The 18,360-nt window shown below is 41.4% G+C and overlaps 1 protein-coding gene across 1 annotated transcript in view; it reads right to left on the bottom strand.

Moving 5' to 3' along the window:
• Positions 1–942: 942 nt before the first annotated feature.
• The window catches only part of LOC132175090 (gamma-glutamyl hydrolase 2-like), a 36,572-nt gene continuing 19,154 nt past the window's right edge, over positions 943–18,360 (bottom strand). The window contains exons 5-10 of the mRNA XM_059586907.2: positions 9,441–9,501; positions 8,652–8,741; positions 8,436–8,498; positions 2,380–2,468; positions 1,388–1,480; positions 943–1,300 (exon numbers count right to left, since the gene is read on the bottom strand). Of these exons, the coding sequence (XP_059442890.1) occupies positions 1,267–1,300; positions 1,388–1,480; positions 2,380–2,468; positions 8,436–8,498; positions 8,652–8,741; positions 9,441–9,501 (430 nt within the window). The 3' untranslated portion in view covers positions 943–1,266. The remainder of the gene's footprint in view (positions 1,301–1,387; positions 1,481–2,379; positions 2,469–8,435; positions 8,499–8,651; positions 8,742–9,440; positions 9,502–18,360) is intronic.

Here is an 18,360-nt window from a genome sequence, read left to right as displayed (position 1 = left end):
AGAACTGCTTCTTAACAAATGATGATTTTTTTTTATCCTAAATTAAGGATTTAGTTAATTGATTGATAGTTAAGTGTTTTTTTTTTTTTTTATATGTAATTTAATTATGTGTGCCACATGTCGCAATTTTATTGGCTTGATGTGGCACACTAAATAAATCTATTAACTCAATGGATGAAATTTAATTGTAAAGAGTAAATTATTTTTTTGGTATACCAATATACCTCAAACTTCTGAATTCATTTTGATACCATATAGAGTTAATTATAAATTACATAAACCATGATTCTAAATAAAACACCTTACTTTCAAACAATCCTAGAAAATTGGTCACATGGCATTGTTAAAATGGAATACAAACAAAGGTAAGCTAATTCGAGATACCACTCTCCTAAAAAAGTAGGACATACATGGACTAATGATACATGTTTTAATTGTTTTGTATTCCTCAAAATTAATGTAGCTTTTAAAATAACTATTAAATTTGTGCTAAATTACTATTAAATTTTAATCCAATAATAATTTTAAAAATTACATATTTTTTAAGGAACATAATAAAGACATTTAGCATTAATCCACGTACAACATGTTTTCCATTTTCTTTCCTCCTGGAAGCCCTAGTTAAATAAAGGACTCAGCCACCAACTTAACAAGGAATTAGGATCCAAATGAACGGGAAAATATCCAATTAGTTATAGTGAAAGGGTATTTTTGTCCTCTCAAAAAGTGAAAAGACAAAAATACATCTCCACTCTAACTAACTTCCTTAACAAGACAACTGCCCATGAACAACTAAACCAATTACCAAACTCACCCCTACTAAACACATTAGCTATACATCTACTAATTAAATAGAAAAGAAAAATCCCAATCCTTTCATTTAATTTGAAAATAATGATTAAGATTTGAGAAAATGTACATAATAAAATACCATAAAAAATCTAAATAATCACGATGTCTTTAATTTTACTTCCTTACTTTTCATTTACTTATTTTTCCCCACTTCAAACATCCTCTTTTTTGTCGTTTAAATGGACACAGAGATCTCAAGGGTGAGAGTTTGCATAATATTACATGACAGTATAGTAGTAGATACATATGATCTTACAACATGAAAAAACACAATTTAGAGGATGGAACGAGCTAGTTGAAATGATGATTAATGTTTACATTTCCAACAATCTCCAATTTTCCAACTCTAAAGTCCAGAAGAATTACCATGTACACTGCACATATCAAAAGACCTTCGAGAATTTGGTTGGATGGTCATGTAAAGATATAAACTTCATCGTATCCCTTCCTACAGTCACAGAGCAAATGAAATTCAATCAGTAAATCCATGTGCAAGCAATAACACAATGCAGTCTTACAGGCTATTTAGGCTTACCCAGCCTTCCCACAATATGTGGGACTGTAATTGTAAATGAGATTATCCAGTACTTTTCCAGCAGGTGGCCTGTTCAATGATTTCCTAGCCTCACTGCACCAAAATACAGGGGTCAACTCAGTTCAGAGCGAATATTTGTAAAGAAGCCCTGATTTAGGTCTTGGTCAGAACATAATTTGAAGTATGACAACATTTCAACAGAATATTCTGAAATTTCAGGCTATATATATATAATTGTCACTTTATACCAACATTTTTTATCTCATTTTTTCCTACTAAAAACACTCGGATGAAGTAGCCTAAGAGGGAAAAAAAAATGAAAAAACAGACATTTGGAAATATGACAAAATAATACAAACATATAGGTCTGCAAGGGAGCAATTTGATTTTGTTCAGCAGTAGGACTGTAGACCTAAATATGATGTCAAAAATACGTAAGAGTCAAAATCCATGCAAAAAAGTTATCTACAGCTCCAACGGGGGGAGGGGGATGGACAGTGTCCAGGTTTAAAATCATATTTGTATTTCAAGACTCAATATTAATGTGAGTCTAACGAAGAGTAAATTAGCCAATTCATTCCCTGCCTGGGTGGAAACCTAATCCAACTTTTCCAAGTTGCCAAATATATCACCAACAGTACACTCCAGGGTTTCTCAATTTTTATCAGTTCGGACGGATTTCATCACATTCTATATTATTCCTTCAAGGTCTTCATTAAAATATTGATCGTAAGAAAATGGGGCTTTCCTTATAATTGGTTTTAGGTATTGCTATGCAAAACATCTTTCTACCTTATCACCGACTTCTGAGGGCCTATTAAATTAAAAAATTTGAGAAACCATTTTTGTTGCCTACATTTTCACACATAACATGATGGTGATATTGTTGGCTTGTCAAATGTTTGAACTCCAGGACAGTTGGTTGCAATATTAAAAATCTGCTCCATTAACTAGATCATAACTTTTCACGTTATTAAGTCTAAAGAACTAACCTGACCAAAAAGTTTGCAACATGTTGCGTCACCTGAACTGCATCCTCCGAGTGTGGAATCATTGATAAGCCCCATTCAAAAGCGTTTTTCTGCACAGTGCATATATATGAGACACAGACTGGTGCTACCACCGCCCCAATAATAGAAGAAAAAGAAAACATAAGGGGGAGAGAGAGAGAGAGAGAGAGAGAGATTGACACATGCATCTAAAGATTTAGGTTTGCAACTATATTGCAGTTCAGTAAAGCTGTAACACAGCACACATCAGCCAACTAAGACATTAATGAATCCATTTGGACAACTCATCATCATACTCTAGTATTATACATCTTTGATCAAATGACCATTACATAATGAACCTATCTCTTTTCTGGTATAGCATCCGACCAAGTACAAAACATATTCAGCACTAAAAATAATATCAATTGTAAGGTATCACTTACTCCAATTCCCTTATTGTTTACTCAATGTGGTAGAGCCAACATAATCCTCTCTAGTTTGGATGAAAAAATTTACAAGTATGCTCATGGGCTACACTATCTGAAAAGCAGGAAAACATACGTGTGTTTTTTTTTTTGTTTTAAATCTTACATAAAATGACCATCACGCGGTACAAAAGGGCCTGATTGGTTGTGTTTTTTTTTTTTTTTTTTTGTTCTTCTGATGAAAAAAAGAAAAAGAAAAAGAAAAAAAAGTAACCACCTGCATTGAATTCAAAAATTGGAATAATACTTGCCTGCAGGCTATGCACATCCACTTACATTTGTTACAGATTTTATACATTTCATTCTTAGGACTACATAGCCAGGTCGTGAGCAAAAAGCGAAACGTTCTTTAGCCTTAAGATGGTTATACTACTTACTATAATATGTACATGGGGTGGAGCAAGAGGTAATCGCTTCAAAGTCGGGTATTTGAATGGTACTGAAATTTCTCGCCTACAATTTGTGTCATAACATTTTATATTTGGGGTCGACGCCGGAATCAACCCAGAGGGTGCCGGAGACGCAATTTTTGCCGGAAAATCCTCAGAGGTCGCCGATTTGTCATGTGGGGCCTGGAGCTGCTGGGGCAGGTACGGATGAGGGATCAGTCCAGTTTCCGGTGGAGATACTCTCTCGTCCGAATATAGGAATGGTAGGGGGGGGCTGTTTGCAGGAGTTTTGTCGGGGGGAGACAAGCAGTATGAGTCAGCAGGTTCTTGTTGGAGAGAAAGGAGTGGAATGTATGCCAGCAATGGTGCCTATTGGGCCTGGTTCTGGTTTGGAAGAGGATAGTACCTCAGAGACAGCTGGGTTGGAGGACTTGGGGCCAGGGATGATTTCTTCCAGCTGGGTAGTTAATAATTGTCTCAATTTTTGCCCTAAAATTGGCATACCTGATGGAGGGAAGAAAGGGGATTTGGAGTTTTTATTCAACTCTATTGAAGCTTCTAGAATGCAGGGTGATTCTGTTTTGGGAGGCATCTCTGCCTATGTTCCAGCCCCAACAGGAATTAAGGAGCTCAAGGAGTGTGAGAGGGGCACATTGGTGGATCAATGAAGCTTAACATCGTAGCATGGAATGTGAGAGGGTTGAATGCCCTCAAGAAAAGGTTGCGTATTAGGGGTCTTTTGAAAGAATGGAGTGTAGATATTGTGTGTTTAATTGAGACTAAGATGGAGGTTATTTCCCGAGAGGTGGTTCATAGTCTTTGGGGAGGTCAACATGTGGGGTGGAAGTTTAAAGGGTCTAATGGTTTGTCAGGGGGGATTTTATTGATGTGGGATAAGAGGGTGGTAGAGTGTAAGGAGGATTGTGTGGGGCTTTTCTCCTTGGCATGCTCTTTTCAAAATGTGGAGGACAATTGGAAGTGGGCTTTTGGGGGAGTGTATGGTCCGAATGAGGATGGGGAAAGAAGGGCCCTTTGGGAAGAATTGGCGGGTTTGATGAATGTGTGGGAGGTTCCTTGGTGTCTTGGAGGGGATTTTAATATTGTTCGGTTTCCTAGTGAGCGTTCCAGTGTTTTGTACTATTCCACTAGCATGATGGATTTTTTCGGACTTCATCTCAGAGAACAACTTGGTGGACATGCCTATGATGGGGGGTCAATTTACGTGGTCTAATAATCAAGAAAATGAGAGTTGGTCTAGGATTGACCGATTCTTGATATCCTCGGATTGGGAAGATCATTTCCCTGCAGTGTCACAAAGAAGACTTCAGCGCTTGGTTTCCGATCACTTCCCTTTACTATTGGATTGCGGGGCTCTTTGCGGAGGTAATAAATGCTTTAGATTTGAGAATATGTGGCTTAAAGCTGAAGGTTTTGTTGATGAGGTTAGGTCTTGGTGGGGGTCTTATTCGGTGGAGGGTTTACCTAGTTTTGTGCTAGCTAAGAAGTTGAAATCCCTTAAATTGGATTTGAAAAAGTGGAATGAGGAGGTGTTTGGGGACATTGGGAGGAAGAAAAAAGAGCTGTTGAGAGGTATTCAGGAGTTGGTTGAGTTGGCAGAGGTAAGGGGCTTAGCCCAAGAGGAGAAGGCCCAAAAGGCGGATATGGTGAAAGATTTGGAGAACACCTTATTGTGTGAAGAAATTCATTGGCGCCAAAAATCGAGAGTTTTGTGGCTCAAGGAGGGGGACCGCAATACTCGTTTCTTTCATAAAATGGCTAACTCTCATCGCAGGTATAATCGTGTGGAAGTGCTTCGTATTAACGGCGTTTTATCCGATGATCCGGCTGAGGTAAAAGATCACATTGTGAGGTATTATCAAAGCTTATATTCGGAACAAAGCACGTGGCGACCTAGAATGGACAACCAGCCTTTTTTGTCCATTGATGAGGAGGATAAAAGGTGGTTAGAAAGAGATTTTGAGGAAAAGGAAGTTTGGGAGGTGGTTAAAGGTATGGATGGTGATAAGGCTCCGGGTCCAGATGGCTTCTCCATGGCTTTTTTTCAAGCTTGTTGGGGTGTTATTAAGAATGATGTTATGGCTGTTTTTGCCGAGTTCCATTGTAGACGACAGCTGGAGAAAAGCTTGAATGCAACTTTTATTTCCTTGATCCCAAAAAAGGCGGAAGCGGTGGAGATGAAGGACTTTCGGCCCATTAGCTTGGTGGGAGGGGTGTACAAAATTGTATCTAAGGTTCTTGCCAACAGGATGAGAACTGTGTTGGGTAAGATCATATCCTACTCTCAAAATGCTTTTATTGGGGGTCGTCAAATCCTAGATTCGGTTCTTATTGCAAATGAATGTGTGGATAGTTGTATGAAGTCAGGGGTGCCAGGTGTTCTTTGCAAATTAGATTTGGAGAAGGCCTACGACCATGTTAATTGGGACTTTGTGTTGTATTTGCTGCATAGATGTGGTTTTGGCGAGAGGTAGAGGGCTTGGATAGAGTGGTGTATTACGTCGGTAAGATTTTCCATTCTTGTGAATGGTTCTCCGAAAGGCTTCTTTAATAGCTCGAGGGGAATTCGGCAAGGGGACCCGCTTTCTCCGTTACTTTTTGTGCTTGTTATGGAGGCATTGAGTAAGATGGTGAATGCGACGGTTGACTTAGGCTTTTTGACTGGCTTCTCGGTGGGAAATAGGGTTTTATCGGAGTTGGTGGTCTCTCACTCTTTATTTGCTGATGACACCTTGATTTTTTGTGAAGCTTCGATCGAGCAAATCCGGTATGTGCAGCTCATTCTTTTGTGTTTTGAAGCTGTTTCGGGTTTGAGAGTGAATCTTGGAAAGTCTAAAATTGTGGCTATTGGGGAGGTGGAGAACATTGAGGGTTTAGCAGATATCCTTGGGTGTAGTGTTGCCGATTTGCCTATGAAGTATTTGGGTCTCCCTCTTGGGGCGGCGCATAAGGATACAGCTATGTGGAATGATGTGATCGAAAAGATGGAGCGTCAGATGGCAGGTTGGAAGAGAATGTATCTCTCTAAAGGAGGTCGTTTAACCCTCATTAAGAGTACGCTCTCTAATCTACCGACTTACTTTTTGTCTCTGTTTCCGATCCCTATGAGTGTAGCCAAAAGACTTGAGAAAGTTCAAAGAGATTTCTTATGGGGAGGGATGGGAGACGAGCCTAAGATGCATCTTGTCAATTGGAATCAAGTCTGTCGTCCCCTTCGGTACGGCGGGCTTGGCATTCGAAAGTTGCATCAGTTTAATCAAGCTCTCTTAGGAAAATGGCTTTGGAGATATGCGAATGAGAGTGAGGCTTTGTGGTATAAGGTTATCAAATCTAAGTATGGAGATCAGGATGGTGGGTGGTGCACAAAGAAGGTCTCGGGTTCCCATGGTGTGGGCTTATGGAAACACATTCGTCAAGGTTGGGATTTTTTTGCCAAAGGCATCCGTTTTGAGGTGGGGGTGGGTTCGAAAGTTCGTTTTTGGCATGATATTTGGTGTGGGGATTCCGCTTTGAAGCATGCTTTCCCGTCCTTGTTCAACATTGCCAGACATAAAGAAGCTTGGGTGAAGGATAACTTCATGTGGAGGAGTGGGGTGGTCGAGTGGAATGTCATTTTTGTGCGGCCCGTACAGGACTGGGAGATGGATTTGATTTCTGCTTTCTTGGACCGGTTGTACTCTTGCAAGATATCCACAGGTTCTGAGGATCGTATTCGATGGTCATCGTCTAAGAAAGGCAAGTTCGAGGTTAAGTCACTTTTCAAGGCTTTGTCTAATTTAGATCGTGAGGTGTTTCCTTGGAAGAGCATTTGGCGTACTAAGGTGACTATGCGAGTGGCTTTTTTTGGGTGGACCGCGGCCTTAGGCAAGATTTTGACTCACGACACCCTACGGAAGAGGAACTTTGTGATAGTGGAGTGGTGTTGTATGTGAAAGAAGAATGGAGAGTCAGTCGATCATCTTCTTCTTTATTGCGAGACAGCGAGCATTCTTTGGCATACTATTTTTGATCGTTTTGGATTGCATTGGGTCATGCCTTGCAAGGTGAGGGGCTTGTTCGATTGCTGGTGGTCGGGAGGTCGGTCCCGAAGTGCGGTAGTGTGGAAGATGATTCCTCTGTGTCTTATGTGGTGTATTTGGAATGAAAGGAATGCTAGATGCTTTGAGAACTCCACTAGGACCATAGAGGAATTGACCAATTTCTTCTTCTTTACTTTGTATTCCTGGACAGCCGCTTGGCTTGCTCCTATAGGGATCAGTTTCTCTGATTTCCTTTTTCATTTTTCTCCCTCTTAGGCGCTCTCTTTTATACTTCCCGTGTATGTGGGTTGCACCCCTCTACGCTTTTTATATCATTATTACTTATCAAAAAAAAAAAAAACATTTTATATTGAACTCACGCCTGTTGTTCATGTATTGGAGATCTGGCATCAACTATTAAATCCTCACTCATTCCCACGATATTGTTTGTTTATTCTTTAAATTCAGATCTGCCCTAAGAAACAACTTATAAAAGCCTTTTAACTGTAAGTGGAAGTTGGCTCTGTGATAAGATGAGAAACAACTAATAAGTATTTCTTGCCAAGGCAAAATAATAACTGGCCTACAACTTGGATCACATTGTGGAACACTTGACAGACTGCACCAGGGACAAAGAAACTTTCAGCAGAGGAATTCAAGATATTATATAGATTCTAAATATTTGCTCAAGTAGCCAAAAGGAATTTCATGCTTGTTCATCATTATGTCAGCGAAAAACTATGACTAAAAATATGAAGATAAACTTGAGTGCAGTTTTGCCAGCTAACTCCAAAACGGTAGTGAATTTGCATGATTAAAAAAAAATGGAGAAAAAAACACTAACACACTTACACAGGTTCTTATTCTAAATGAAACTAGAATGTATTAGAAGTCTTCAAGGAGACTCATGTCATATAATTGAGATCAATGTGGTATCACATTTTAGGCCCTAACGTTCCTTTGCTACTGAAATGCCTAGCGTATGTTTTCTATAACCAAGATGATAATGTAAGAGACATCCAAAATCTAATCATGGAGGAGCATATGAGAAAATATGGAATGCATAGAGTAAACAGATACTTGCTATCATGCATTAGTGGATAATCATGTGTAAAAAGATAATGAGAAGCACAATATAAGAATACCTCTGGATGCCATTGGAAGGCAGTCACGGGATAACTATGTGCATGTACTGTGGAGACATAGACCTGATATAAATATCATCAATCTCAGAATGCTTCAAGGGGATAGAATAATACAAAGATTTGAATAAATCCCTCACAGGATTCTCAGATTTAGTCAAATATGTCATGAGACTTTGTGAATCATATAAGTTAAAATGGCTCGGTTACATTCAGTACCTTATTATCTTCATCTGTGCTAGCAGTCAAAATCTTAAAAAAGCTGGATAGATTCTGGTTCTCTTGAAACCTTTCAGGTGAAATTCCATACTGTCCCATTAAGAAAACAGATAAATTTAGATAATCTATTTTTTTACCCTCAGAAAACAGGTAAAACTAGATATAACCAAAATGGTTCTAAAAACATACAACTGTAAAAATAGACAACAGGATGTAAAGAAAACACAAAAGAACAAATAAATTGCACCTTTTTTTTCTTCTAATTTTTTTGATAGGCAAACACAGCACATACAGATATAGGTTTGAACCTGTGATCACCCTCGACACCTTTTTAACAGATGAGATGTCATTTGGTTCCATTGAAGTCAAAGAATTATATATTTTATGCCTCATTAAAGCGATTTGGATTGAAGGTCAAAACCCAAATCCCTTTCATAAAGTTTTCAGTCCAAATGCAACTTTAAGACTGGGTCAAAGAGGATAATTATTACAGATACCCAAATCATAGAGACTATTATAGATTCCCAACTCATACCAGACTTCGTCAAGGTTGGGAATCTATAATGATTCCCAATATGATTATTTCCCAGTGTATGACACTAATACCAAAAAAAAAAAAAAAAAAAAAAAAAAAGGGTAATACAACATGATATGTGGGAATTAATGCTTAGTTCATGAAACAAGAAATTAAATGCTTGTTGCAAATCACAAGAAGCATTAGAATTAAGCAAGAAAAAATTATGATATTCATAACTAGAAGCAAACATGACAAATTTTGTCTCCACTTACACGATGGTTTTGCATGACAAGACAATCTGTACTCAATTTGTTAAGCAAATCTGGAGGAAATCTGCAAAATAATATATATCAAGTTGCAGTGTTATTGCTGAAACAACTGAAAGAGCTCAATCAGTGCTTATGCAGATGATAAATCATTACAGAAACTTCAATACCAACACCAAACCTTGTTGGAGTTTACTGCAAGACTTTTTTTTTTTTTTTTTTTTTGATGACAAGTAAAGATAATTTTATTAAATGAGAAAGAAAGCAGGCATACAAGTGTATAAATACACATCTTAACATTACAACGAAATGTTCAGCAGAGTAGGAAAATCCAAAAAAGAATAAGCACTGAAACTACCTAACGCAAGCATCCAGTCATACTGCAATCATATAAACAAAGACTTTTTTTTTTTTGATAAGCATTCATATAAACAAACACTTAACACCATTTTTTTTTTGATAAGTAAATTGTATATATCAAAAAAAAAAAGCGCAATGCGCCTCTAAGTACACAAGAGAGTATACATAGGTAGCCCAAAAAAACCCAAAAAACAGACCCCAAAGAAACCCAACCCAACTAACCACCACCAAACGAAAAACCAAAGCAAGAACCCAAAAAACCCAAACACTGAAGCCCACAAACCCACCACCAGCCCCAAAAAAAACCAGAACCCTAATGCACCTCTGGAGGAAAGGAGAATGCATTTTTGGTTCCAACACAACCCCGACGGCGATAGTACTGCTTCGGAGAAAGTCTCTCTCTAACCTCATAGTTGATGGAGCATTCTAAATTCTTGATTTCCCGCTTCCCTTTTGCCTTAGAGGTAAAGGGCTCCCGCTCCTCTTCAATATTCGAAAAGAGATTCAAAAAACTCTTCTCATCACCTCCTTCACCATTAGACAGTCCCACATTGGAGGCGAAATTCACCGCATCTATAACCACCTCCGAATAGTTCCCCACCCCCTTCTCGGAGGGTTCCGCTACAACGTCGGCAAACAGCTCCTTGTTCTTCTGCAACTGCTTAGCAAGCTTCTCCTTCACCCTCTAGGCATACCCTATTTGAGATTTGGAAACAGAGGAATAAATCGGAGCACCACTCTCCGACATTCGAGGAAAAGGTTCGCTTAATCTCGAACCCAGCTCAGCCGCATGCTTTCCCGAAATAGAACAGGTCAGTGACTCTTCGACTACAACCTTAGAGCCCTTTACCGACAATGAAGCCTCCTTCATCTCAGGCAGAGAGGAAGAGGAAATATTTCTAGACCCTAAAAACCCCCGACGTAGCAACCCTTTCGCCGGAGCAGTCTTAATGGGTTCAAACTCCTTCGCCGGAACAGCACCAGCTCCCACCGGAGGAGCAGAGACCACCACCGGAGACAAAGGAGAGACATGGGTACTCACCGGAGTCAACAACTAGTTCTGGGTATTCACCGGCAACAGAGCAGCCTTCATCGGAAAAACAGGGACCGTCGCCGTTTCAAGAGACACAGACCCCACCGCACAAACCAGTTGATTTGACTCCGGATGCACCTCCGCCAACGACAGCCCCACCAACGCAAGCTCGGAATCATCGCTAGAAACCCCGACGAGACCACCGGCGACCGGCGCAAATACCTCAGATACGCACGCCTCCCTACGATCGGCCGGAACATCAATCTCTCCCGGCGAGGCAGAACCACACCCCTGCGCCAAGCTGTCTTGATATACCCAGCATGTTTGGGCTTAAGGAAAGACCCAAACTCGCGAACACCCAGCCCAACTAAAAGTCCTTTAACTAACCCAGCTAAGACCCGGCCCAAAACAGAACGTAAAAGACCTAGCAACGTCTTATTCTTCTTCTTCTTCTTCTTCGTATGATCCGCCGTCGGGATAAAACATGTAGCCAGATTAGCAGGATCCGGCGATTCCAACTCCAACCAGTCCACCATCACCCGCGACTCATACTCACCGTACCCGGGCTCGAAAGAGTCCTTCACCAGGAAGAGATCAATGAGTTGCGAAGATCTAACCCTCCTCCCAACGGAAGGCTCCTCAGAACCAGCCGCCAGTCGAAGAACCTCCGCAAAGGAACGCCCTGGGTGACATCCAGAGATGGATTCTCCCAAACCAAGCTTGAGCTGCGTCCCCGGAACATGGTGCGTAGAGGCTGTTGGACCCAACAACCTCCGCAATTCATTTGCAAACCGACGCCATCCCCTCCCTCCACGGCCCGCAGGTAGCCAAATGATTCCTTTACGACCTCCCTCAGCAAAGACGGCCACCTCCAGGAAACTACCTGCCTTATTAACACCCCCATGCACCATCAAAGCCTTGTCGCCCTCATGGTATGACTTGGTGATATCAACCTTCAACAGAGATTGACTCGCCTCCTCGACCATATCCACCAACCATGAAGCACAAGGTTGGCTCACGAAAATTACCCCTACGAACCCTTTTCTCTTTTCCTCCAACCGAAGATCAGGACACCCTTCCTTCGCTGACAGGCAAAAGGATTTCGCTTCTATGGAGAAGCGCCGTTCCATAGCAGCTGACCAGAGCCTAGCGCACAGCGCCTAAACAGCGCCGCCGCTAGGGCAGAAAACTATCTTGCTAACCTAAAAAATGTAGAGGGAGAGAGAGAGGGAGAGAGAGCACTTAACACCATTAAATGTCTTATTGTTACTTTCACGAAAAATGCTAGGTTTACAAACAAATTTTACAAAAAAACTTTCACTACATGATGCGGCACAATATGATTGGATTTATCAAAAATTGAATTTATCTCATTTCCAATCATGTTGTGCCACATCATGTTGTAAAAGTTTTTTTGTAAAATTTGTTTGTAAGCCTAGCATTCGTCTTCTTTCACACCCTATAATCCACTTAAGGCATAGTGGAACAGTGTTACCTCCCTTTCCATCAAGTAAACATCTCTTAAGACCTTTTGGCATCAGCAACGAAACCCAATAAGAGAAAACACTGAAAACCACCAATTCCTAGCTACTAGGCAATGTAGCAAGACATGATCTACTCTCCACAAGATCTGCACATGCAGCACCAATCCACAATAATCTTTCTTTTGAATATTATCCACCATTAGAATCTTCCCCAAGGGCGCTGCTCATATGAAAAATGCAACTTCCCATGGGACCTCCTTAGCACACCAAATACTCTTCCAACACTACCTAGATGACCCTCTCAAAGATTATTTAACGTATTTTTTGGATTATGGTCGTACCCAACATGTATATTAATGGCCTTACTAGATGAATCTCCAAATATCAGTCATCCAAACAACTTCATTACAATGAATCTCAACAAAGTTGAGCAAAAATAAAATCATATAAACATAGAACAACCATCCATCCAGTTTCTTTGTTTTGATTTTTTTTTTTTTTTTTTTTTTTGTTTTGGATAAGTCAAAAATTAACCAGTCCTAACCAGTCCTTCCCTTCATAACCATAAAAGATGTATCCCAACGATCAATTTTTTTTTTTTTTCCCCATTAATATTTGATTGAAAATTAAGGACAAACCAAATATTATTATCATATGAGTAATGCTATATATTATACTCCCATCCCACCACACCCCCATCCTACAAGGCTGATGTGGTAGTGCTATCAACCCTTAAACCACCCCTTGTTAAAAATTTTAAAAAATAAATAAAATCGAAGAGTTGATGGCACTTTCACATCAACCTAGTAGGATAGGAGTGGGATGGGAGTAAAGTATATAGAATTACTTTTATCATTTGCCAGAAAACAAGGTCCAATTTTTGGCATTGACAACTGTTGAGAGGTTTTTATGAATAAAGTATAGAGAAAAGAGGAGGCTGTTCAAAGATCCATAGCCTACCTCACACATATTATATATAAGCTTTGAAAATACATAAATGACCAAATTGCCCTCATACCCTAATACATTCTTCTACATTCTTCTAACACTCCCCCTCAAGCTGGAGCATATATATCATATAAGCCCAGCTTGGAACAAATAAACTCTAACCGGTTACGACATAAAGACTTTGTAAACATATCAGCTAATTGGTCTCCAGACTTCACAAATACTGTAGATATGTTTCCATTGAGTATCTTGTCTCGGATGAAATGACAATCAACCTCAATGTGTTTAGTCCTTTCATGAAAAACCGGGTTAGATGCAATATGTATGGCAGCCTGGTTATCACAAGATAATGGGATAGGAGTAGTAGTCGAGAAGCCGATCTCCTGAAGGAAATGTTGTAACCATGTCAACTCAGTAGTCGTATGAGCCATTGCCCTGTACTCTGCTTCAGCACTAGATCGTGCCACTACAGTCTGTTTCTTACTCTTCCAAGTTACAAGATTACCACCAAAGAATGTGCAATACCCTGTAGTAGACCGTCTATCTGAAGGAGAACCTGCCCAATCTGCATCAGTAAAACCTTCTACCCTGAGATGTCCATTTGGTCTATACAATATTCCTAGACCAGGTTGTCTCTTTACATAACGAATAATCCGAGTAACAGCTTCCCAATGTGAAACCCGAGGAGCCTCCAAGAATTGACTGACAACACTAACGGCATATGAAATATCTGGCCTGGTGATAGTAAGATAGTTCAACTTCCCAACTAGACGACGGTATCTGCCGGGATCTTCAAATAATTCACCTTCATCCTTTAGTAATTTCTTATTTGGATCCATTGGAACATCAACTGGCCGAGAACCCAAAAGACCTGTCTCTTCTAATAAGTCAAGTGCATACTTTCTCTGGGACAAGTTGATACCTGTTCGAGATCTAGCAACTTCAATGCCTAGAAAATATCGAAGTTTGCCCAAATCCTTTGTATGAAATTGATCCTGTAGGAATTGTTTTAATCGGGCAATGCCTCCTGAATCATCCCCAGTAATGACAATGTCATCTACATATACCACAAGGAGAATATAGCCAGCACTAGTATGTAAGTGGAATACTGAATGATCTGTCTGACATCTCTGCAGACCAAACTTCAGTACCGCTTCAGAGAACTTTCCAAACCATGCCCGCGGTGATTGCTTGAGACCATACAATGCCTTTCTTAATTTACAAACATAGCCCGAAGACTCCCCCTGAGCGACAAACCTAGGTGGTTGCTCCATATAAACTTCTTCACTCAAATCCCCATGGAGAAAGGCATTTTTGACATCCAATTGGAACAAGGGCCAATCAAGATTAGTAGCCATGGAAATAAGAACACGAATAGATGAAATTTTGGCAACAGGAGAAAAAGTGTCATCATAATCAATACCATACGTTTGCGTATAGCCCTTAGCAACCAACCGAGCTTTCAATCTTTCAACCGAACCATCAGGATGAAACTTAACTGTGTAGACCCATTTGCAACCCACAGTTTTCTTATTAGGTGGTAAGGGAACAAGCTCCCATGTCCCATTGTGATGCAAGGCCTTCATTTCCAATTCCATAGCTTGCCTCCAACCAGAGTCAGATATTGCAGCCTGCACTGTCTTAGGAATAGAAACAGTAGAGAGATGGGAAAGAAAGCAAGAGAATGTAGGGGATAAAGAACGAGTGGAGACAAACTGACTAATAGGATGTTGGGTAGTGCAAGAACGTGTACCTTTCCGTAGGGCAATAGGCAAGTGGTCGGATGGATGTGGAGGCAGCGGATCTGGAGACGATAAGGATGATGATGGCGGTGCAGGAGCTGATGGTCGAAGTCGGCGTTGATAAACTTGGAGTGGAGCAGGTTGGTGGTGAGGTAGCGAGACCGGAGGAGAAGGAGAGACCGGCACAGAGAGAAGAGGAATAGGCAGCGGAAGAGACTCGACATCAGGCTCAAGGGAAGGGTCACCCAAAGAGGTAGTAGCAGAAAAATAGGGGAGAGACTCAACAAATGTGATATCGGCACTAGTGAAGTAGCGTCGAAGAACCGGACTATAGCAACGGTATCCCTTTTGGGTTGTGGAATACCCAAGGAAGACACATTTAGTAGCACGAGGGTCAAGCTTATCAAATCCGGGACCCAAATTATGAACATAGCAAACACACCCAAAAACCTTCAATGGCAAGGAGAATGAGGAGGAAGAAGGATATAAAAGAGAATGAGGAGAGGTACCATCTAAGACCGAGGAGGACATCCTATTAATTAAATAACAAGCGGTGAGGACAGCATCACTCCAAAATTGTTTGGGAACATGCATATGAATTAAGAGACAACGTGCGATTTCTAATAAATGACGATTTTTGCGTTCAGCCACACCATTTTGTTGTGGAGTGTGAGCACAGGATGTTTGATGGATAATGCCTTTATCAGACAAATAAGAGGCAAATGAATGAGATGTATATTCTTTAGCATTATCCGAACGCAAAATACGGATTTTCTGAGCAAATTGAGTCTTAATCATAGTGCGAAAAAGTTGGAAAATAGAAAATAACTCTGAACGATTTTTCATTAAAAATAACCATGTCATACGGGAAAAATCATCCACAAAGGTCACAAAATAGTGGAATTTATTGGCTGCGATATTAATTGGACCCCATACATCAGAATGAACTAACTCAAAAGCACTAGAAACCCTATTAACAACACGAGACGGAAACGAGACACGATGATGCTTGCTAAGCTGACAAGCTTCGCAAGGCACAGACGTCTCATGACGAAGACTGGGGACTTGATGCTTCAATGTAGAAAGGGAAGGATGACCAAGACGACAATGCCACTGAAGAGCGGAGGCCGACGACTGCAACGCATGAGAGGAAATTGTGGGTGCTAGATCGAGATAATAGAGGCCATCAACTTCATGCCCCATACCAATCATCCTCCTCGTCTTGAGATCCTGAAAAATGCATAGAGAAGGATAAAAACTAACTGAACAGTTAAGGGATTTTGTGATTTGACTAATAGATAACAAATTAAAAGGAAAGCCAGGGACATGTAAAACAGATAACAACTCAATGTCAGGACTCAGATGGGTAGTGCCTAAACCGACCACTTTGGATAGGGAACCATTAGCTAGGGTGACACTTCTAGGTGATGCGACAGGATGATAATTAGAGAGGAAAGTAGACGAACCAGTCATATGTTCATTGGCGCCAGAATCGATAACCCACGGGTTGCTAGTGGAGGATAAAAGACAGTGAGATGCAGTACCTGACTGAGCAAGAGTAGCAGTGGAAGAGGAAGAGGCCTGCTTATGGGCTAAGAACTGAGCATACTCATCTTTCGGGATGGAGATGAGATCATTCTCAAGGGGTGAGCTTGGAGTACCAAGTGGTCCAGCCGGGGCTAGAGAACCCTCATGAGAAGTAACCTGATTGGCAAACCCGGATGGTGTGCCATGTAAGTCCCAACAAAACTCCACAGAATGATTGGTACGGCCACAATGAGTGCATTTGCGAGGCCCACGACCTCCAATGCGACCACCTCCCCGGAAATCACGGCCACCACGAAAACCACGACCACCTCGACTGCCACGCCCCCCACGGGTACCACCATAACTACCACGGGCAGCAATAAATGCAGCACGATCACCAGTACGTTCCATGCTCAACAAAGAACCATGATCAGAAATAGTAGCACGCTGAACCCGAGAAAAAACCTCAGAAAGCAATGGGAGACCAGAACCTCCCAAAATCTGCGCACGAACAGACTCATACTCAGGTTTCAAGCCGAGAAGAAATCGAACCACATCCACATCTTGACGTTGCTTCTCCATTTTCTGCAAGTCAGTGGAGAGTGGCTGATACATGTCTCGTTCCCGACAGACGGTCACAACCTGATTGTAATACTCATCTAAAGATTGAGTACCTTGTTCTAGTCCAAAATATCGTTGACACACCTCATAAACTCGAGTGATATTCCCAGCGCCAGAGTACATATGCCGGAGATGATCCCAAATTGCTTTAGCAGTAGGAAGATAGAGACATGAGGATCCAATGTGAGGTTCAATACTATTCAACATAAGAGATATAATCTGATTATCGGCCTGGTCCCAAAGGCCTTTGGAGTCATCTTCCGGAGATTGCTCATATTCGAAGTGAGAATATAGACCTTTCCCTCTCAAGTATACTTCCACAGATCGTGACCAATAACTATAATTTTTTGCCATTAAGTTTCACAAGTGTCATAGTAGCCGGACCCATAGAGGCAGAATTAATTAAATCGGAAGGAGGAGCCATGATAATGCACTAACCAGATGCAAACAACTACACAAGTCCACCAACCAATGAACTACCAAAAAAAAACTCACACAAAACAGCCCCAACTCAAAGCAAAGCTTGCTGACAATGATGAATGCCAACCAAAAACAACTCAAACCATGGTAGAATCGATAAAATACGTCAAAAACTGACCTGAACCGGACTGAAGTTGAGCAAAAACAGGTCTAAACCATAGTGAACCGGAAGAAACCGAGAGAAATTAGCAAAAACTGACCTGAACCGGCTTGAACCTGGCCTGAACCGGACTGAACCGGCCGGAAAATGGACTGAACCGGCCGGAAAATGGACTGAACCGGCCGGAAAAAGGGCTGGACCGGTCTGGACAGGGGATAACCAGAAACCGGATAGCCTTATCCCGGTTGAGGGTTGGGATATCCTTATCCCGAATACGCGACAGCAGGAACCCGGAGCCAAACACCCAATCTTTGTCTGTGAAAACTGCTGGAACCACGCCGGAGACTGCCAGACATCGCCGGAAATGCGCTGGAGACAGCCAGACCTTGCCGGAACTACGCCGGAGACAGCCAGACGCGCCGGAGACAGCCAGACCTCGCCGGAACTGCGCCGGAGACAACCAGATCTCGCCGAAACTGCGCCGGAGACAACCAGACCTCGCCGACGACAACCAGATCTCGCCGAAACTGCGCCGGAGACAACCAGATCTCGCCGAAACTGCGCCGGAGACAACCAGACCTCGCCGACGACAACCAAACCGTGCCGGCGACACCCAAATCGTGCCGGAAAA

The sequence above is a fragment of the Corylus avellana genome, chromosome 3, assembly GCF_965113065.1.
Source record: "Corylus avellana chromosome 3, dhCorAvel1.hap1.2, whole genome shotgun sequence".
Taxonomy (NCBI): Eukaryota; Viridiplantae; Streptophyta; class Magnoliopsida; order Fagales; family Betulaceae; genus Corylus; species Corylus avellana.
This window is presented reverse-complemented; position numbering and strand designations above follow the sequence as displayed.